At 34.6% G+C, this 22,617-nt stretch overlaps 2 protein-coding genes across 3 annotated transcripts; one reads left to right on the forward strand and one right to left on the reverse strand.

Moving 5' to 3' along the window:
• LOC148878980 (calmodulin calcium-dependent NAD kinase-like) lies at positions 1 to 12,538 on the forward strand. Of its 2 annotated transcripts, XM_088960341.1 has the most exons (10): positions 3 to 137; positions 291 to 491; positions 563 to 616; positions 786 to 1,009; positions 1,104 to 1,165; positions 3,714 to 3,917; positions 9,159 to 9,285; positions 10,003 to 10,325; positions 10,471 to 10,615; positions 12,006 to 12,538. In XM_088960341.1, exons 1-10 carry the CDS (start codon positions 128 to 130, stop codon positions 12,246 to 12,248), a joined length of 1,593 nt encoding a protein of 530 aa, XP_088816467.1. In that variant the 5' UTR covers positions 3 to 127; the 3' UTR covers positions 12,249 to 12,538. The 2 variants fall into 2 exon arrangements, with proteins under 2 accessions (XP_088816468.1, XP_088816467.1); XM_088960342.1 differs by lacking the exon at positions 563 to 616 and having other exon boundaries at positions 1 to 137.
• Positions 12,539 to 14,854: 2,316 nt separating this feature from the next.
• LOC148878981 (uncharacterized) lies at positions 14,855 to 18,041 on the reverse strand. The gene is made up of 2 exons (XM_088960343.1): positions 17,833 to 18,041; positions 14,855 to 17,625 (listed from the first exon to the last, which is right to left on the reverse strand). Exon 2 carries the CDS (start codon positions 17,471 to 17,473, stop codon positions 15,410 to 15,412), a length of 2,064 nt encoding a protein of 687 aa, XP_088816469.1. The 5' UTR covers positions 17,474 to 17,625; positions 17,833 to 18,041; the 3' UTR covers positions 14,855 to 15,409.
• Positions 18,042 to 22,617: the final 4,576 nt, after the last annotated feature.

The following is a 22,617-nucleotide window of genomic DNA, read 5'->3' on the forward strand; positions in this document are numbered from 1 at the left end:
GAAGTTTGAGATGGGCAATGGCAGATTGCCGTTTCTCCATTCTCAAATCAAAGAGTCTCTCTGTTCACTCTAATTCCTCTAGTCTTCTCCTTCTTTCTGCTGTCTCTTCTTAGTATTCAAATAAGGCATGGAGAAAGGTAAGTTTTGGAGTGCAGCAATGACGGGTGGAATGGTCTTCTGGGTCACCCTCCACTCATGAATTGACCTCTCCTTTGGCTCTTTCTTCAGTTATCTCACTGTTACCAATCGTAGTGATCTTCTCTTCCTTTCCATCTCACCCCTTTCTATAGATGGAGCTAGCAGTAGCACCCTCAACCTACCGATCCTCGCCGCCTCTTCCATCGGAATCATCACGGCTGCCGCTGCCGCTGCCTCTGCGATGCACTATCCTTGTCGAAATCACCCGGTTATTGATCGCAAGATCATTCCGCTGTTATGCCTGACGGATTCCGGTCACGTTGATAAGCTCGAAAGGTTCTCTCCCTATGTAGGTAATGATGTGATGATCCAATTCCGCCTATACCCACCTCGAATTATCTGTTTTCTCTTTCCTTCTTTCCAGGTTTTACTACAACAATCAGTAAAGAGGAACCGAACGCAACGAACAGGAACCGGGGTTCTCTGATTACTTGTTCTTTTTCAATTGTCGGATACTTTTGATTCAATTGAGATGGGAACTGAGAGATGAAACGGACACAGAAGCCATAAATGGAGATTGCCCTTTTCTTGATCAAAACAATTTACAATTTCTTTAATTGTTTTTTTTTTCCATTTTGGGGATGCAGGTAGACAGATTGGTTTTACAGACAAAAACGAGTGCCCGCAACTGCGCAAGTTAGCAAACGATTACCTGAGGAAATCAAAAGGGTGTGAAGATGAAATCTATGCCTTCTTCGCTAATGACCCAGATGCCGATACCCTGTTTGCAAAGCTGGTAGAGGAATTTGATAAATGCATTCTCAGTTATTTTGCCTTCCATTGGAGCCATGCTTCGCTCATGATCAGTCAGGTAATCAAGCATTCAAGCTTCACAACCAAGACATTAATCAATTTAAGAGAAATAACCAACAACTTCAATCTTTCTTTCTTTGTTTTATTTTCAGGTACTGACTGCGGATTCTGAACCCAAAGGAAAGCTTAAAAACATGGTTATGGCAGCTACCAGGTGGGTATTTAACTATTTATTACTGGTTTTGACTTATGACCTTATCGCCTTATCGGCCCTCAGAGTCTTTATCTTTATTACTAGTTCTGGGCCTCAGAAAATGAACTTCGATCAGTTTTGGGCTTGGAGAGCTGAGCCCCAGCTCAGAGCTCAGAAATCATAACCGTAGGCTTGGAAGTTGGAAAACTGTGCTGGTTCACAGGCAATGATCACGTTCTTCATTCGTCGTCGTCAACCTGCGGCATTAGCGCCTGTAGAACACTTCTCCCACCTACATCTTCTAGAGTTGTAGATCTCAATTGCCAGCTCTTCCGGATGGGTTTATCCGTAATCCGTATCCTACCAACCTACGGTTGGATCGGGTTGATCCGAATCCATGCAGGACCTCTCCAACTGAATAACTACCTCAGCGAGAGCTTATAGATGGAGCAGGTTCTGTCTGGTCAATTTGCAGCCACAGAGCTCTCGGGTCGGGTGGCATGGTTTAACTAATATGGTTTTCTTAATCCACAGACTGACAGAAGTGTGTTTTTTGGGTAAATTACTGAAACCTTCTCCAAAATTTGGTAATTGCAATTACCTCTCCTGAACTTTTTGACTTTTAGAAACCTTTAACAAGAGGCACAAAATGTCCAAAGTATCCATAATAAAAACTTTATAAACAACAAAAAAATAAAGAATTTAAGGTTGCACTTTTACCTTTAAGTGATTGATATCAAAGGCAAATTTGACAAAAGATTAGAAGGGTTTGGAGCCTTTGGGCTAGCCATTCATATGAAGAGAAAATTTAGAAAATAAACATTTTGGTTCATAAACAACTGCATAAATATTTCAGACGTTTTCATACCTATTTAGAGGATTCCAACAAAAGAGGTCTAATTGCAACTATGTCAGACAGTTCAGAGGAGATGAATGAAATTACCAAACTAAGGTTTCAAACAATTTACTCTTTTTTTTTTTTAATTCTTCTTCTTCTTCTTCTTTTGCATGAAACTAGTAGGATCCTTCTCTACAGGGCCATACAAGTGAAAAGACTGCCTATATATTAATAATTCTTTTGGTAAAAGACTGCCTATATATTAATAATTCTTTTGGTAAAAGCTTATATTATATTAATAATTGTGATTAAGACATTGTCTATCATCATCATCATCATCACAACTCACAAGTTTTCTTACATTTTATATTTCCATATCATCTTTATTTTAATTTATTATTTGATCATGGTTGACATTTGAAGTAGTAGATGTTTTGACTACAATGGCTGAAAAGCTATTTGATTTAAGACCATTTTGAATTAAAAATGGCCAAAAAATGTTTTGTATAGAAATCTGTCTTGAGTATTTGAAGAGAGATCAAAATTGACATCTCTTGTTTAAAGTGTCAACGGTTAGCTAGTGACAGACATGGCTGTTATGTGGATGCAACTACATATATTTCCCATCAAAGAGCTTCAATAATGAAACAGTGGACCGGGCCCAGGTTGGATTTTTCTGGGATAGAGACAACATACATATAGGGCTGCTTGAACCCGGCCCAACCGTACCCAGGTCCCATAATATATATATGTCCAGGCCCAGCAAAGCTGTGATACTTGGTAACGCCCCACACAAGCCATAGAATACATAAAACCCACACCATTCAATCTCTCACTCGTGGGTTCCATGTATTTTATGACTGGTGTGAGGCATTATCATTGGTTGGTTCGATAGCCCACTACATAGTCATTGCGTTCAACTAATCAAAGTTAGATGTGATGTGGGTCTAGGCAGGCTCAAGCTTGAAAGAAAGACTTCTATTAGAGCCCAGAAGTTTTGAGAATATGGCCCAGCAGGGTTGTGGAACCACTGATAACGGCATAACGCCCCATGTCAGTAATAAAATACATAAAACCCACAATTTTATGATCAGTGAGAACATTATCATTGATTTCACAGCCCACTAAACAGTCATTGTGTTCAGGTAACTTGCGTTAGATTTGATGTGGGTCTATAGACGGGGAAATGCAGGCCTAGATAGAAATAATTTACCCTAGTATTCTTCCTCTAGAAAGCTTAAACTATATGTCCACTGTTTTGGTTTTCAATAAGAATATAAGATTATTAGGCATGTACACAGGTTGGTCGGTTTGGTTGCAAGAATTTTGACCAACCGAGTTAACCTTTCTGGTTGCTGAACAATCAAATTGAAACCGATCGATCATAAAGAAAAACCGACCCAACCATGAAGGGCCAATTTCACGATTTGATTACCTTGGTCTGCTGGTCATCCCCACTATCCTTTTTAAGCCCTACTTAATATATGTCTATAATCGATTCGGACCAATTTTGGTCAGTTTACACATGTTCAAACTGAAGTCGACCCATCATCTAAGGTTAACGTATTTGAAGAATCGAAAACGACAAATAATTTAAGAAAGCTGCCAAACTCAGTTCGAGTTGGATCGGATTGACCGATTTGACCGAACTCATGAACAGCCCTAAATTGCACTTGTATTGTTATTATTTTATCATCACAATCATACAAGATTTATTTGATTGGTTTATAGGAAACAGAGATTTGATAAGGTGACCAAGGACTTGAAGATTACAAGATTGTTCTCTACATTAGTGGAGGAGATGAAAGCGATTGGGAACCCACAAACAGACGTGATGGTACCAGCGGCCCATAGTGAGAGAAGTCCGGTGCTACTGTTGTTGGGTGGTGGAATGGGAGCCGGAAAAAGCACAATCATCAAGGAGATACTCAACCAGTAAGAACTCATTTAAACTTTTTTATTGCTTAACTAATGAATTGCATTAATATTATGATGAATACAACCTATATCTATATTATTATTGAAAGTACAAATTAGGGTGTGAAATTTTTCTTTAACTAAAATACCTTTATTTTTTAATTTACTTCATCTCTAATTGTGAAGGCTCAAATTGTAACTTGAATTACTATTTTTTATTTTATTTAATTCATCTTTAGGAAATCTTGTATTTAAGATAATAATTCTCATTATCTTTCATTAAGTTCTAAATTTAAGGTATTTCTTACTAATAAATTCCACTAATTAAATCTATATCCAATACTTTTGACAATATAAAACCCATGTTTTTTTAATTGACTCAAAAATGAAATCATTCTTCTATCTAGGTGGTGGGTAAGCAATCCAACCATCTAGGTCAAATGGGTCAATCCATGATATCATAATTAAATAATATTTTTAATAGAAATAAATATAAAACATATAAAAATAAAATATATACATATAGAAAAAAATTGGGCACATGTCTAATATTTTATATTGATCATATTAAATAAAAACAAATGCAATAAACAAGAATCCATAAATAGGGGTGCAAATGGATCATATCATGATCCAATCTGATCCTTTTTTATTGGATTCAAATATCCCCATTTCGAATCTTCGGATCAGATCGGATTGGATAATAAGGATCCAATCAGAAATCTAATCCCCCACCCCCCTATCCGATCCGATATATATGATATTTATGTTTTTATATAAATATATATAACACATATGTATGTTATTTATTTATTTATAAATGTATTATTTATATTGCATTTTTGTAAATTTGTTATATTATTTATTTTTTATAAAAAACATGTATATATATGATGAAAATAATTGAAAACATACTTGTATTTTTTTGTTTTCTTTATTTAAATTGTTATATTTTATTTTTCTTTTAATAATTTATTAATGTTTCTAAAAAAATAAATTGGAAAGTATCAAATCCGAATATCCAACTTCCTCATCGAATTTGAATTCAAATTCATGTTTATGAGATCCGGTTGAATTTTTGGATTGGATATGCTATTAATAGTATTGGATCAGATTTGGATATACCCCGATTCAAACCGATCCGATCCGTTTGCATCCTATCCATAAATCCACACGTTGATCTTAAAAACAACACTTCATTATCTGCTCATTCATGTGGAAAGAATGATGAGAAAAGCCATTGATATTGTAGCAAATGTTATACCTAAGAAATAAGTTTATGAAGTTAATGCTTCATCTGCATTATGCCTTTTGATCGAGGGACAATTTAAGAAAGGCCCTCATTCTCAATTCAAAAAGAGTGCAATTGAAATATCCTCAAACAAAGAGAAGGTTGTAAAAGTGCTTCTAGATCTTATGAAATAAGGCAGGATTTAAAATAACACTTTACATCTCTTTGCTTTTGTAGATAAATAAGTTTATGAAATGAAATTCAGATTACATTACTACAGGTCAAATTTTTATTTGGAAGAGTTTTTATTGAAGATGGAGATGAAATACAAAATTTAAAACCCAAATAAAATATGTAATTATTTTCATGTTTGGTGGCAAGTCAATAGTTCAACTTTCTGGTTAAATGTTTTAACCTTTAATTCATAATTAAATAATAAAAATTACAAGAAAGAGAAAAATACAAAAATAAAAAGATACATAAATCTTGTAGAAAACTTTTAGACAAATTTCTAATATTGTACATTCATTATATTGAACAACAATAAGTGTGATAATTTTTTTTGGTGAAACAATAAGTGTGATATAAATAAGAAATATGTTTTATGCATAGAAATATAAAAAGAAATTGTAAAAAATTTGAGCACATTTATATCTATCTACTATTAAAAGTATGAATGACCTTGTGGAACTTTTTTTTACTAAAATGCCCATATTTTTTAAATTTAGTCCCCCTCTAATTATGAGGGCAAACAATGTAATGAGAACTAGTATTTTTCACCTCATTTAATTCCCTATCACCAAGTCATATGCTTAAGGTATTAACTCCTTCCATTCTTATTACCGAAAAAAAAAAACTCTTTCTATTTTTCCTCATTAAAATCTTTATTTAAGGTATTTTTCTCATCAATAAATTTTATTAATTAGATCTATATCCAATACTTTTAATAATATAAAACCCATGTTTTCTTAAAATTGACCCAAAAACTAAATTGTTCTTCTATCTAAGTGTCAAGTAAGCAATTCAACCATTCAGGTTAAATGGGTCAACCAATTATGTTATAAAAAAAGGTAGCCCAGTGCACAAGGCTCATGGCAATATGGGTATGGGAGGGAGAGGTGTATACAACCTTATCCTTACACATATAAAGAGGTTGTTTCCAAAATTTGAACCCCAACCACCCAAGTCAAATTGGAGCAACCCAACCATTGCGCCAATACCCACCCTTAACCAATGATTTTATAACTAAATAATAAAAATTAGGGTAAAAGACTTAAACATACATAGAGGTGTAAATTGGGTCATGCCGCCCACGACTTGGCACGAATTTGGACCAGCACGGCATGACAACACATGGGCCTTGCCAGGTCCAACAAATGGTTTGGGCCATGCGAAGCCGAGGGTTCTAGGTCCATGGGCCCATACCTATATATGGGGTTTTTTTATAGAAATACCCTCCCCCAACAGCAATAAACAACTATGTAGGGGGTATTTATGTATTTTGGTTTTCGGGGAGAAAGAATGACACAAATGCCCCCCAACAACTATATAACAGCTAGTTAGGGGCCTAAGGGGCATTTTGGGTAAAGTGATAAATAACTTTATAATGACCAAAATACCCCTCCTAACAACTAAAAAATGACTAGTTTTTAGAGTATTTTGGGCAATTGAATAATTTTCAACTCCTATAAATAGCCCTATCCTCCACCATTCTCATCACACCAATTTAACAATTCCTATAAATATCCCTATCCTCCACCATTTTCAATTCCTACAATGATCAAAGTCAAGAACAATAGGAGAAAATGATGAAGTCGATATTTTTTGTATACTCAATAGTTGTATAGCATTTTTTCAAATTATTGTAAATTTTTTTTAATTTTATTTAAATTTATTTGACATTTTTAATAACATAATTTTTTATTTCAATTTGTAACTATATTGTGTTTTTTATATTTTATTAATTTACTCCATTTTTCAATTTTTATATTTCATTTATCCAACCATTTTATGCTTTGTATCATTCAAATTTAAATGAAATAAAATTCCTATTTTTCTTCCAATTTGTTATTCACTTTGAGTTTTTGTCTTTTTGACTTCTTATTTGGTTAAGTATTTTTCTCATTTCTTTGTTAGATTTCTTATTTTTTTTCAAATAGTTCCCAAAGGAAAGTTAAGTATTTTAGTTTTACTTAACAAAGAAATAAAAAAACAAAAATGTTAAAAAAAAAATAGTTTGGCCTGGTTCAGCCCACACCCAAGGCCTGGCATGGCCTGTAACCCGCCCGACCCAGGCCCATGACACAAGCCCACGCAGGCTTGGGCCATGGGCCGTGCCAGGCCAACCCCCCAAATTATCCCTGGGGAGGGCGACAGGGCCCATTTTACACCTCTTGCATACCCTGGATTTTGGTTAATTGACATAAGCATACCTTGAGTTTTACAAATGGATTTATACATACCTTGTGGGTTGACCCCACAACTTAAATATACCCTCTATTGAAAAACTGTTAATAACAGTTAAATATGAGGTTATGTGGCCTATTTAATTTTTAAAAACCCCATTTTACCCTTCTCTACCCTATTAATAATCAGTAGGGGTGGCCACGAGCTGAACTTTTCACTAGCTATTTGAGCTTGGCTCGTGAAAAGCTCAGCTCGGCTCAATTTCATCCGAGCTTGAGCCCAATTTACAGGCTCGCTTATTAATCGAGCCGAGCTTGAGCCTAATAAAGCTCGACTCGTGAGGCACGTGAGCAGAGCTTGAATAGCTATATAAATACATACATACATATATGCATATACACATACATATAATAATATAAAACTATAGAAAATAATATATATATATATATAATGATATTATATATAGAATATTTTTATTTTTATATACAATAATAACTAATTATTATAATTCTTAATTTTTTAATACCAAATAAAAATATTTTTTATATATAATTTGTTTTATAAAACATTTTTCTCAAATTGAGCTCGAGCTTATAAGCTTTTGACTCGAATCGAGATTGAGCTCAAGATTCTAGCTCGAACTGAGCTTGAGCCTCATACTACCTTGACAAACTGAGCTCGAATAGCTAGTTATTCGGCTCAGTTTAGCTCGAATCCACCCCTAATAATCAGTAATGACTACAAATTGATCTGGGTTAGAAAACAGAGATAGCCACCACCAGTTCGACGAATTGTATGAATGGACCAAGTCCATAAAAATCCTCTCTTGGCGCAACATCCCCTTTTCTAAGTGCAACATAAACAAAAGACCCCCTCCCCTTGCGCCTAGTGTCCCACCCCTGGGCACGCCCAGCCCACATGCTAGGCCACCCCTACCCTACTTACCCACCAGCCCACCCCATTGTTCATAAAAATGCCACAATAAGGCCAGCAACCAAAAGCCAGGAAACTGATTACTCTGTTATATATACAGAAAAAGAGAGATTGTTACCATTTTCATCATTTGAGTAGAGGAAGTAACGTGCCAATGCATGTATAAGTCCTTCCGCAAAATTTAGGGTATGTTTAAATTAATTAACCAAAATTCAGGATATGTTTAAGTCGTTTATCATATAAAAAGATAAAAAAACACACAAATTATAAAAAAAATACATAAAATATAGAAATCATTGAAATACATTTGTAATATACTATATTCATCATATTAAAAAACTGAATAAATAAAAATTATTTTTATGCTCAAATATATAAAAAAATACAGAAAAAATAAGTGAGAAAAATTATATATAATACTACCCTCATCTAAAATTTCTAAGTACAAATCACATACACATTGACCAGTAAACACAAAGGCCAAAGCTGACTGAAGCTAATTAATCCATGCTAATTATTTAATCAAATACTTTGAATATACAATATTTTTACTGCGAGCGATCATCAGTCACTTTTTTTGGTAAATAGATAATCACTCACTTGAGTGTATACAAATTTAACAAAATGAAAATAAAATAGCATGTGATGATGGTTTCTGTGCTTAGAAAACTTGGGGACTTTGCATGCAGAGCTTTCTGGAAGGACGCGGCCGCGAAGGCGGTGGTGGTCGAGGCAGATGCTTTCAAAGAGTCGGACGTCATTTTTCGAGCCCTTAACTCTAAGGGCCACCACGACTTGATTCAAACCGTTGAGCTGGTCATTTCCTCTCTCTCTCTGCAATTTCATTTGTTATGGTTGCATTGCAATTTTATTTGTATTAATATAAATGCATAGAAGTGCAAGTGAAAAAATATATAATCTTTTATTTAATTTTGTTTTAGATTTTATTTTATTCTGCTTCATTTCATGTATAATTTATTTTATTTATATTGCAATCAAATAAAATAAACTAAAATTTGAAACAAAAATAAGTTCAAGTTTACATTGACATGGTTTTATAAATTTGCACTGCAACCAAATACAGCCTATAGTACAGAAGTAGAGGAATGCAAAATAGAGTAAAACCCAAATACAAAGTGAATCAAATTTGCACTTTCTAATGCATTAGTGCAAATAAAATTACACATAAGGCTGTATTTGATTGCAGTATAAATTTAGTTGTACTAGTATAAATGCATGGAAATGCAAATTTTTATTTAATTTTGTTTTGGGTTTTACTTTATTCTGCTATCTGTCTTAATTTACTTCACTTATACTGCAATCAAACAAAATAAACTAAAATTTGAAACAAAAATAGATCAAAATTTACACTCAATCATTTGCACTGCCATAATTCTGCAGCAGTGCAAATTTATCTGCATTGCAATCAAACACATCCTAAATGCCTAATGATTTCTGGGTTGGATCTTCGATGCCACTTATTAACTTGATTTTAAATCATCTTTATAACGTAACAAAATCAAATCATAACAGGTGCACCAATCGTCTACCGATGCTGCATCATCTCTCTTAGTGACAGCACTCAACGAAGGACGGGATGTGATCATGGACGGTACTATGTCGTGGGAACCCTTTGTCGAGCAGACAATCGCAATGGTTAGGAACGTTCACCGCCGACGGTACCGTATGGGAGTAGGATACAAGGTTGCCAGTGATGGGTCTGTAACTGAAAACTACTGGGAAGAAGTAGAAGAACGAAAACAGGTTCGAGAGGAAGCCGAGCCAAGGAAACCATACAGAATAGAGTTGGTTGGAGTTGTTTGCGATGCTTATTTGGCCGTTGTCAGAGGCATCAGGTATTAATTATAAAGATTGTATGATATATTTGATACAGAATTTTCTCTTCATTCTTTTTCTTTTCCTTTCCTTTGTTTATTCAGATATGTAAGAATGTTCATTTGATCATGCAAGACTAATACGATATTGGGGAATATTCCACAGGAGAGCAATTATAAAGGGAAGAGCTGTGAGAGTGAAGTCACAGTTGAAATCTCACAAGAGATTTGCAAACGCATTTGAAAGATACTGTATGCTAGTTGACAATGCCAGGCTATATTGCACCAACGATTCAGGAGGCCCACCTAAGGTATATATCTTCTATCCATTATTGTTAATATTAAGTACTGATTATTCTCTTTCTGGTCTGCAAATTAATCTTGTAAAAACATTGGTGTTTTATATATCTAGTGGGTGCCACTTTTTAGTGGATTGTTTTTTTGTGCAATTCCTATAATCATGCTGGGTATTATATATGACCATGTGTTCTTGATTATATTTATTAAATATTATCTTTAGGGCTAATCTTACCACATTATTGCTTTTAGAGCTAAGGTTCTTAGTGCTTATTGTTAGAAACTTAGAATGAGTGCTTCTTTCAAAGAGTAGTAGTATAGGTGCTTCTGTCAAAACAGATCCAAAATTAATAAGTGCTTTTTCACTAAATACTTAAGCACCTTCTTGGATGCTTGTTTAAAACGGGCTTATTTCTCTGAATAAATATTCTTATCGATTGGACCCAACCTTAAGTAAGTGATTATTCCAACAGGCGCTTAATTAAAAAAAAGACTCCCAAATTGGGGCTTAACATAATTGTTGTTTTGGCCTTTAATGGAATACAAATTACCAAAGGAAAATGGATTTTTGAAAACTGACTACTTTAACCTTCATTTAAAAATTATTCAAAAAAGAAAAACAAGTGCCTGGCTTAATTTGGAGATGTAGTAGCATTGAGTTTTGAACTAAAGCATGTTGGTTGGCCCCTCGACAAGGTCTCACATGTTACAATACGTAGTAATAGTAAGCTTTCCTGTTTCTAAAAGTAAGACGGCGGTTTTTATTCTTTCATGTTTTACCTTCAAAAGTAATTCTTCCATGATCCTTAATCATTAAAAAGCAATTAGGCATTAGGGTAACCCCTAAACGCTAAAACCCATTTTTGAAATATTCGCTAGAGAATGACCCCATACTAAGTACGGGGCAACTACAGTATCATTTAGTTTGAAATTTATTATTTAATGATAAAAAATTAAATTAGAAAAATTAATACGAGTCATACATCTTTATAATTCACAATCTATTTCGACCTACTATGTTTGAAAATCCCTATTAATTTATGTTATTTTTAATATAATTTAATAGATTAAATGAGGTCTTATTTGTAAACAAAAACCCATTTTAATTGGTATTTACTATTTATTTGATAAATTTATTTTAAGTTTTTAATGTGTTTTTTATAAATAGTCGTGTTTGTATCACTTCAAAGTGCATTGAATGTGTTTAAATAAACCACTTATAAGATAATTCTATTTGAAAGTAGAATTAACCACTTTTGAGATCCTCTTTTCTGAAAAGTTGAAATGCCACATGTCTGAACGGGAGGGGCTATTGCCTGACTACATTCCTTTGATGTATTAGATACCCTTTTTTGGTGATTTTCCCAACTTATAATATCACTGACATAATTGGTGTTGGTGAAGCTAATAGCATGGAAAGACGGAGACAGCAGTTTGCTGGTTGATCCACAAGAATTCCAGTGCTTAAGGGCAGTATGCATGTTGAATGAAGAGGCAGAATCTATAGATGAACTCTACACAGACCCAGATCCAACATATGAAGATGGTTCAATTTGGAAAGACATTGTTTTGTCACCTTCAAGGAGGAATTTTCAACAGGAACTAAAGATGGCCATCAAGAAGGCTGAAAATCAGACTTCAGAATAATGGAGTAGCATACTCATCATGATCCATTACCAACGAGATAGCCCTAACCAAGTTCCATATATAACCCCAGGTTTGTAGGGGGTAGCCGCGTGCTTCAGAGTTCAGATTCACTGTGAAATTTGTTCTTGTAAATCTGTGTAGATCATGCCAATACAATTTCCAACAATACTTCTACGGAGACACTTTCTGTGTTGGAAGAGATTAAAACACATGAAACAAGCAAAATGGCCATCAACTTAAAGCTTCTGCCATTGAAATTCGGAATTTAATACACTGGATATTTCCCTCAATGCTCTTATATCTCGTGTTTCCTTTTTTTTTCATTCTTCAATATTAATTTACTTTCCTGTCTTACAAAAAAAAAGTAAATTTTTGAAAAATGTTTTTGATCACCTTTGTAACAAGAATTTTGACAGCACTCACCCTTCTCTGTTATTAATATGTCAATGAGATAAACGGCACATCATCAGTCATCACAAGACCTGTAAAATATTTCTAGAACTCCAAAATAACCAACTTGCGTTGCATTTTTGTTAATCTAATATTTGACTAACTACGCATTAGGCTGTGTTTGGTTTGGTAGAAATAAGAGAAGGAGAAATTTGAGGGGAAGTTCTTAAGGAAATCCTTAAAAATGTTAAGAACTTTCCCTCAACTTTCTGTTCCTCTCTTATTTTCTATCAAACCAAATTTAACCTTAGGATTTTTTTTTTCTTGGAGCACCTTCCGTTCATAGGATGACAGTAATAAGAAGACAGGGGTGGTCAAAAACATTTTGACAGAAATAAGGGAAGCTGTAAAATATTTTGAAAGCATAGGGGGTGTTAGTGAAATTTCGTAATCTTGCACTTCAAGTAAATAGCACATTAAATATTATTTTCTTCAAATATTGAAGCTCCTCCTTTTGGTTCACTTTCTACAGTAGATAAATATGATTTATTATGATTTTATGTATAGATTAAAGGCTATGGTTATCCAGCTTTCATGTATATGGAGGATTTAACCAGAAAAATACTAAGTTGAGAATGATACATTACGTAAAGAAAATTAGGCCACATAAGCATTTAAAATTTACAAAGAAAAAAAAAATTAAGCAGTTCGGGACCATTACAATTTCAGCAGCAATCTGTCTCAAAATCATGATATAAAGGCACCAAATTCACTCTTTCTGAATAGATTGCAAAAAATCATGTTCCCAGCATCAGTTACTCCTCAGGAGTCTATTAAGTTATTTGACTTTCCACCAAGGGACCCAAAGGAGTTCTTACCTATTGATTTGGTTTGATTTGAATAAGGTTTAATTTTCCTCATGCTAATACGTTGTATGATTATATCTTTCAGTTTTTATCTTATGGGGCCTACAAGGAACTAAAACTTATCAATTTTGAATACTTTGGGCAGTCTTTTCTACCATCCAATTGTCTTGAATAAAAAGATGTTTCTTTTTTACTTTACAGTACGAGGAGCAAAGTAAATTTATAAATTAAAAGCATGAAAGAAGTGTACCAGAGCAATCAGAGCTCAACAAGGAACCTGGGGGGGAACGCACCAGGTGCAGATAAACCAGCTCCAGTCAAACATTAGAAATAGGAAAAACCTACTAAATAAAGCAATGGTAGTGAATCAGAAAAATGCTTAGAAGAAATCACTTAAGAGATCATATCAATTCACAACATTTTCAAAGGGTTTGCCACATCTTGCCCTTCCAGGCCCCTACAACCTCTATCCCATCTGTCACACACTCTTCTTGAGATTTTCCCTTCATTATTTAAAAAAAAACAAGCCATTTGTGAAAAAAAAAACAAAAAAGAAAATCCAGAGCCTTATCTGGCACAGTGCTCACAAAATATTGTCTCCTCCCCCCCCCCCCTTCTGTACGCTGGCAAAGCCCCTGCTTGCACATAGGAATCCTTTGCTTATTGCATCTACATTAAGGAGAAAAGAAGAAAAGGAATAGAAAAAGAAAAAGGAAACTGCAATACTGAAATCCTTTCCCATCCATTCTAACAAACTTAGCACTCTTCCTTGCTCAACGGTATATGATTGGGGAAAGAAACAATCACCAATTTATGTTTATGATAAAACATAAATCTTCTCTTAAAAGATCAACTAAGTTGGAATCTTCAACATCATAGTTCTAATGCAGGAATTAACCAAATTATGAGCTGTAGATTTGAGCACAATACATCAGCCCCTAATCTGTTAAAATATGAACATAGAGATATGCCTATGATAAAACAAGTCAAACTTTTCTTGTTGTACCTCTTTTAAGCTTTAACTAATCCGAAGCCAAAAAGAAAGGATACAAATGTTTGAAATACAAATTTTCTGCAGCTGCAATTGTTTGCCACTGTGATAAGACGATTTGAAGAGGGAAAAAATGCACTCAAAGTAGATTGTCCAAATTGGACTGCATACAAGAGGTTGTATGCTTGATTCATCTTACCCAAAAAGGAACAGTTACAACTATGCAACTAGAGTCCTACAAAGAAGGAAAAATGTTATTGTCCAAATAAAAACGAGTTCCAGATGTTAAGGTATCTCACCATATCTCTGTAACAGATTCAATAATTTACAACAACAAATTCCAATTGCTGCACCTAGTAGAAATCAAGTGAGTCTATAACATGGTCACAGGTTTTATGTACATATCCCAATGGATCCAATACAAGTAGAACCTAAACTCATCCAAGAAGTTGGAAATCAATGGGTGAGATTTTCATCAAAGCAATGATGAGAAATGAATAGGGTTTGCTGCAAGTTGAAAACTCCTCAATATTGTAAGTTGAAGAGTCTCTAAGGCTAAAGACCTGTGCTTATACAACCCATTACTAATGTCAAAACCTTTTCTCACAGAAACCAAACATAAAACATCTTGTACCTCTCTTAACAGTCTCAACCAAGAGAAGGAAAAGGCATGCTTCAAACTCTAATTTTCAGCCAGCTGCTACTGTTTTGTCACTGAAATAAGGTGAACTCAAGAGACAAAAAAGACCATATCTGAAAGAGATAGTCATACAGAAGCACCCTTCCCTAGAATCCCACCACTCCCACCCCATCCAGTGGCAAATGTCCTTTAGGTGACTTGAGAAGACAAGAAAAAAACTTAGAGTCAGTGATTATCAACTTGGCTCTGAGCACGTATCACCAGCTTATATATATCATTTTGGAAAAACTTTATGGAACATTTCAAGATATTTACTATTTGGCCCATCACTGGCAATCAAATTCACTATCATAGTTGTGGTAGATGCATCAGGTGAAAAACCTCTTTTAACCATATCATGAAGAAGCTGCATTGCCTTTTTAATTTCATTCCATTGGAGAAATCCTCGAACCATAGTGTTGAAAATAAGATCATCTGGTAAACAACCCTTTTCTTCCATTTTCATTAGCATATCCTCAGCCTCCTCCAACAAACCTTCTTTACAAAGACCACCTATCATTGCACCATATGTTTTAAAATCAGGCTCTAATCCTCTAGCAGAGATGGAATTCAATAATCCTCTTGCATCCTCAATTTTACCAGCTCTACACATTCCGTCAATAAGGATGGTGAAGATTACAATATCAGGAAAAACTCCTTTAGTTTCCATCTCCTGAAACAAATTCACTGCCTCATCAAGACAATTGTTATTGCACAACCCATTCATCAATATAGAGTATGTATGTAGACCGGGGCTGTGGCCATAAGAATGCATGTTACTGAAGAGTTCTTGTGCAGAACCAACTTGGCCAACTTGGCACAACCCGCCTATAAGACTGTTATAAGTAGCAATGTCAGGCAGCACTCCCCTGAGAGTCATTCCTCTAAAGACCTTCATTGCATCATTTATCCTTCGATTCTTGCAATACCCATTGATCAGAATGCTATAGGTAACAATACTTGGCTCACAGCCCATACTCAACATGGAATAAAAGACTGTTGTTGCCTCATCCATTTTTCCTTTCAAACAGTACCCATCCATCAATGAATTGCATGTGGTAGTATTTGGCTTCTCACCTCTTTGAATCATTATGTCTAACAGCTGATGTGCTTCCCTAGCCTTCCCTTCTTTGCAGAGAGCATCTACCACCGTGTTAAATGTGACAATATTCGGCAAGATTCCATGTCCAACCATTTCATTGAATAACCTCATGGCATCTTTCCATTCACCTGAACTGCATAAACCATGAATTAAAGAAGTATAAGTGATGATATTAGGCCTCACACTGCGTTGTAACATTACTTCTAGCAGGGATTGTGCTTCAGAGGTTTTCCCTTCCTTACAAAGAACATCAATCAGAATGTTAAAGGTTATTGTATCTAGTGAGATTCCACAATCAACCATGTTTTGTAAAATGTATGTGGCTTCTTTCCTCCGGTTTAAATTGCACAAACCATGAAGTAAAGAGTTGCAAGTGATGACATTCGGAAATAGACCCTTGGAAATCATTTCCGAGAAAAGTTCAAGAGCCTCATCTATTAGTCTGTCTTTGCAAAGACCATCAATAATCGTGTTATACACTATTATATTAGGCTTCAAATTCCCCTTCCTCTCCATCTCCCTGAGCAACCCAAGAGCCATACCAGTATTTCCTGTTTTGCAAAGTCCATTAATCATTGTTCCATAGATGACTTCATTGCATGGGTAACTATTCTCCAATATTTTGCTTAGCAATTCCGTCGCTTGTGCAACTCTATCTTCTATACAGAGCCCCCTAATGAGTGTACTGAAAGTTACAGCATTTGGCTCATAACCACGTTTAATGATGTTCCCCAAGACAGAAAAACCCAACTCAACCCGGGACAAGTGACAGACACTGTTCATTAAGATGTTGAGTGTACATACGTCCGGTCGGATTTCAAAAGAGTGTAATTGCTTATACAGAGAGAGAACATAAGGATACTGTTTCATGTTGGCGATAGCCCCCAGTATGTGATTGAAAACATAAATTGAAGGAACGGGTTTCGTCTTAGTCATGCTATCAAAGAAACCTAGTGCGTCATCAAGAATAAGTAAACCCGATTTACACCGACTAATCATTAAATTTTCTTGCTGAGTACGATTCGAAAGATCACGAGCTGAATTTCTCATAGTTTTGTAACGAAAAGATGGAAGAAAAAGAACACTAGTAGTAGTAGTAGTAGTAGTACCACCCATTTGAATTTGATAAACGAAAGCATTATTTTTTGTGGCACCTGAATAAGGCAGTAGGGTGATAAATACCCTTGTTATCATCATTGAAGCTGGGAAGATGAAGCAACTGTAGCACCCACACCAGCAGCCGGGAGCATCAACTACGAAAGCACTTCTCTGCAACCACGTTCTCTACCTTTAGTTTGTCACTTTGTCTTGTTTGGCGGAGTTCGGTGAGGAATTCCGAGTTGTGCCAACTGCGAAAATGGACAGGACTTTTTAGCAAATACCTCCATTGCACAATCACAATGGTCCCTTGTGCTAGATTACCCTGGGATTAGCTCTCTCTTTACTCTTACTACATAAATTTCCCAATAAGACATAAAGCATTGAACTGCAGCAAAGCCCGAGGCTCTGTAGTCTGTACTGATAAGTTCATAACTAATCACTTAAAGCTAGATTACCCTTATTTGCACCGATTCAGTCAGAGCTGAAAACCGCACTCGTGTGATAACTGACCACTTCCCTTTTTGGATTCTTCAATTTCCAAATAAATTGTCAAATCCAAATTCGTTGCCAAACAATGGTTAATGAGCGGTGGCAATCACAGTACAGCGATGTTGCCCAAATGCCCATGTTTATACTGTCTGGTGACGAGACGACTCCCTGTCAAAGCTCGGACTATTTCACAGCACTTGTTTTAATAAGTATTTTTAATTACTGAGATCATATAGTGGTAATTAAGTAATTGTGCATATTTGGTAAAAAAAAGTCAGTAAGTACGTTTTCTTAAAAAAAACATTTAAACAAAAAGTGACATGGGAGTTGCTTCTTTTTTAACACTTCTTGAAAAATAATATGGGACGATTCAGCCCTCAGATTTTTTAAATCCCCATTATACCCCGTGATTCCATTCGAACACAAGAGATGCAGGGGTGGCACACAAAACATCTCGCGACGAGCAACGACCGGCATTGTGAGGAAAACGGTCGGTGATCAGGTCGTTTTGCTATTGTCCACCGTCTTATGCATTTTTATTTAGATATGAACTAGTTTTGCTGACTTTTTAAACGCCTAAAACTCCTCTTTTGCGTTTTAAAATCTGTTTTGGGCGTGTTTAATGGTGACAACCCACCATCCAGAAGTCGGCAAACGAAGGTTAGTTCGCCCAAATAAACCCCCACCATGTTTGATGTTGTGTTTTAGTTATTTTGGATGAATATTTAGCTGAATCGATTTTTTCAGATATTCATAAATGAAAAATCCAAAATATTTATGTAGGGTTTTTGTGCATTGTTTGTGTGATGATTTTTATGGATAAGTAGGATTTTTGGGTATTGTTGAAGATCATGCAAAAAATATGCTGAAATATGTGGTTATAGAATTTTTTTCATGATTTTTTGTATAAATAATTTGTTAAGTGTTTACATTTTTTCTTGATTTGTGATTGCATTTTATGTTGATTTTTTATATGAATGTTTGTAATGTTTTTCATATTTTGTTGTGATTAATAATTAGTTAAATGTTTGCATTTTTTCTTTATTTTTATATGAATATTTGTGATGTCTTATATGTTGTTGTGATTAATAATTAACTAAATATTTACATTTTTTCTTGATTTGTGATTGCACTTTTTTCTTGAATTTTTATATGAATATTTGTTAAATTCTCATTGCATTTTTTATTTGTTAAATTTAATGGTGATGATTTTTTTACTGTATTTGAATAATCCAAATTTTCATTCATTGCTTTATTACTAATATGTATAATAAATTTTATCATATTTTCTTTTTCAACTCATCATTGAATATTAGGATGTTCTTTGTATATTCTTTTTGAATAATCAAGATTTTCATTAATTTTTTTATTATTAATATGCATCCTATTTTATTTTTTTAAATTCTCATTGCATATTGATGATGTTTTTATTTTTCTTAATAATTCAAAATTTCATTTATTGCTTTATTATTAATATGTATAATAAATTTTATTCTATTTTTTTTAATTCTCATTGCTATTGTTATTGTTATTGTTATTATTATTATAACTTGTAGGTTATGGCTAGTAGTCAAGAGAAAAATGGGGGGAGGTCCTAGGCTATGTGGACTCCCAAAACTACACAAGGATCTTCCCCATGTGGCAGATTTGGACATCATATTTAGTGGCACGGTTGTCCACGATTACAATAGTTAGGCACCAAACAAGGGTGTACTACCAAAGGTGGTACTGTTAACACAACCGACTCTGGATGATGACCGGATGGATGAGGCTGGAATGGTCCTAGCTAGCATTCACCCACATAGGGTTATCCCTAGAGACATAGGAGAGTGTAACAACTCTACTAGGAGAAAGAAGACAACGGGGGCTATATGGATTAGAAAGAACCTAGAAAGAATTTCTTTTGCATTTGAGCTAATAGTTGCTCAAAGAGCTGCCAAGGGCACAAGGCTAAGCTCTATGGAACATTGCATGAACCTCCTAAGTGAGATCCCTAAAATTGAGGAGGGGAGTCCTCTATTCATATTTGCTAGTCTCTAGTTCATGAAGGATAAATTCCGTAACTTGATTATTGCAATTGAGTCTCTGCTTTGCATTTGAAGATGATTAAAGAGTTGTACGAGCATCCTAAGAGAGTGTGATATATGTTTATTCATCTGTGTTTTGTTTTTTGTCTCACAAACTTGAGAACTTGAGTACTCTTTATTTGGTTAAGTATGTGTTAGGATTAGTATCGTTGGACTTGATTTACTTTACATTTTAATGGTAATGAAGTATTTGTTTCTTTTTCCATTATGCCTTCCATTCTATGATTATAAATATTGGTTGTATTTATTAAATTGCATGATAGTATAAGAGATGAATACTAATAAGAAAATCAAAACCGAGACTGAGGTAGTATCAAATGCCAAGTCAAATCCCAATAGTAGTTTATCTTACAATGGAGTGCTAGACACTGATGAGGAGGATGGAATGCATTATGGAGGTTGCCTCTATGGTGAGTAAATTTTACTATGATACTTGGATTCACAAAAAAAACCCGAGCACACCATAGACTACACTGGTGCAATGTACACACAATCTCTCCTCAAAGGACATGATGGTCAACTATATGAACTTTGTCGTATGGACAAGCACGTGTTTGTACAACTATTCAATACATTGAAAGAGTGTGGCCTCATTGAAAACAGTAAGGATGCTTGGTAGAGGAATAATTAGCCATTTTTCTTCATGTTATTAGACATAATAAGAGGAACCGGGTGATACAAGAATGATTCCACCATTCCGACAAAATGATTAGTCATTTTTTTAATAACATGTTGATGGCTGTGGTTAAACTCTCATCGTCAATAATAACCCCCCCCCCTTCAATATTATCTATTCACACATCCGCCAAAATCCAAAATATTGGCCATATTTCTAGAAGTATTTTGTGAAAACTACTCCTTGAAAGTACTTCCTAAAATTATTTTATGAAAATTTCTCCTTGAAAGTATTTTGTGAAAGTTGTTCCTTGAAAGTATTTTTTGAAAGCATTTTATGAAAATTATTCCTTGAAAATACTTTCTAGAAGTACAATTATTATTATTATTATTTGGGTCCACGTGGAACTCAAAGTGTGAGCCCACATGGACTCTCATGTGTCACGAGGCGTTGATGTAGCAATTTTTCATTGAAATGTATAATATAATATGTGAAAAGTATTGTTTATATGTATGAGTGAAATGAGGGTTAAAATTGTCATTTACACTAACATAAGAACTTATAGAGAAAGTAGTTCACCAAACATTCCCACCGGAATAAGTGCTTAAAAAACACAATAAGTGATTTGGCAAATGGGTCACCAAACAACCTTAAATGGTTGTTAAATTAAGCACTTATACAATAAATGTTTATTTTAACAACCACTTAATCACCAAACATAACCTAAAGCCACTAGATGTATTCAAATAAAGCCCTCCCAAACGAGCCTTTCTTAGGATACGTTGATTTCAACTTTCAATAGGCTCTACAAATTTACTTTCACCAAAATTTCAGAACATTTTTCAAATAGTTGTTGAAGCGAACTTTGTTTTTTTGAAATTCTAAGTATAAAATTTTAAATAACAAAGCATGTGACCAAAACAACTAAATTTTGAATATTTTAGGAGGTAAATTAGATACTGCAGCCCTATACTTTTCATGGAAGTGGCATTTGGCCCCAAACTTTATTTGCGACAAACCATTTGGGTAGTGGTATGTTAGTTGGGCAGTCTCAAACTCTCAGTAGATACACGAATGGAGTCCTGCCATTACCACCTTTGTCAGAGTTGTTAAAGTATTGTGTTAAATAACAAAACAAAAAAACTTTATTTGTGACAAAGAGCCACATGAATTTTCAGATTTCAGCACATTACCCCATCCCACCCAGTTAATAGGCTTTATGTATGATAATGATAAAATTACAAAAATACCCATTCAAAGTTATGTATTATTTTGTTTTTTTTTCTATTTCTGTATTTTTTATTTTTGTCTGTGATTTTTAGGGATGGCAATTTCTACCCTATTCAGTGGATACCCACCTCTACCATCCCCAACAAGGCAAATTTTTTTAGGGGACTGGGTATGGGCTTTGGAATTCTACAACACATACAGGTATGGGTAAGGTATGGTATTAGGCTAAACCCAACCCTCCTGACCCGCATATTGTTAGAAAACATATAACCTTTATGTATTATGTGTTGAATTAAATAATATTTTGAATTTTATGTCAATGGTAATTGATAATTTATGTATTTTTACATGTCTTAATCAAATAATTAGAAATCTTGATATTTACTTGTGTTTTTTTTACTTGTTTATTGCTTATATATGACAAGAAATAATAGGAAATTAGATGTGGGTTTTAAACCCAACCCGCCCCTACCCTTGAATGCACAAAGGGTAGGGTTGGGGAGGGTTTTGCACTTTCATGTGCCGAGAGGGTTTAGATTCTCAAAATCTAACCCATTGCGAGTTTTGGGGCAGGTATGGGTTGAGAGGTTTAGGGAAGCTAGGTAGGGGTCTAGAATTTACAAAACCCACCCCATTGCCATCCCTAGTAAATTTCTGTATTTTTAGGGGGCATTCTTTTTTCATATTTTGAGAGGGGGGAAAGTTGGTCAATGGGAAGACCAAGAATCCCATGTTATTTTTTCAGATTTATGTGGGGATTAGGGAAAGTTTATTTTCCTGTGTATCACTTACCCGGGTAAATAATATCCATCTCCTAG

Source organism: Nelumbo lutea, chromosome 1, assembly GCF_056320005.1.
Source record: "Nelumbo lutea isolate HS-2025 chromosome 1, American lotus-T2T, whole genome shotgun sequence".
In the NCBI taxonomy this organism is placed as follows: domain Eukaryota; kingdom Viridiplantae; phylum Streptophyta; class Magnoliopsida; order Proteales; family Nelumbonaceae; genus Nelumbo; species Nelumbo lutea.

Bases quoted from the DNA above. Each gene is read 5' to 3' on its own strand.
- LOC148878981 (XM_088960343.1), bottom strand. From the start codon at position 17,473: ATGATGATAACAAGGGTATTTATCACCCTACTGCCTTATTCAGGTGCC.
- LOC148878980 (XM_088960341.1), top strand. The intron at 3,918-9,158 runs GTAAGAACTCAT...CTTTGCATGCAG, and splicing joins ATCAAGGAGATACTCAACCA to AGCTTTCTGGAAGGACGCGG. The intron at 9,286-10,002 runs GTCATTTCCTCT...AAATCATAACAG, and splicing joins TGATTCAAACCGTTGAGCTG to GTGCACCAATCGTCTACCGA.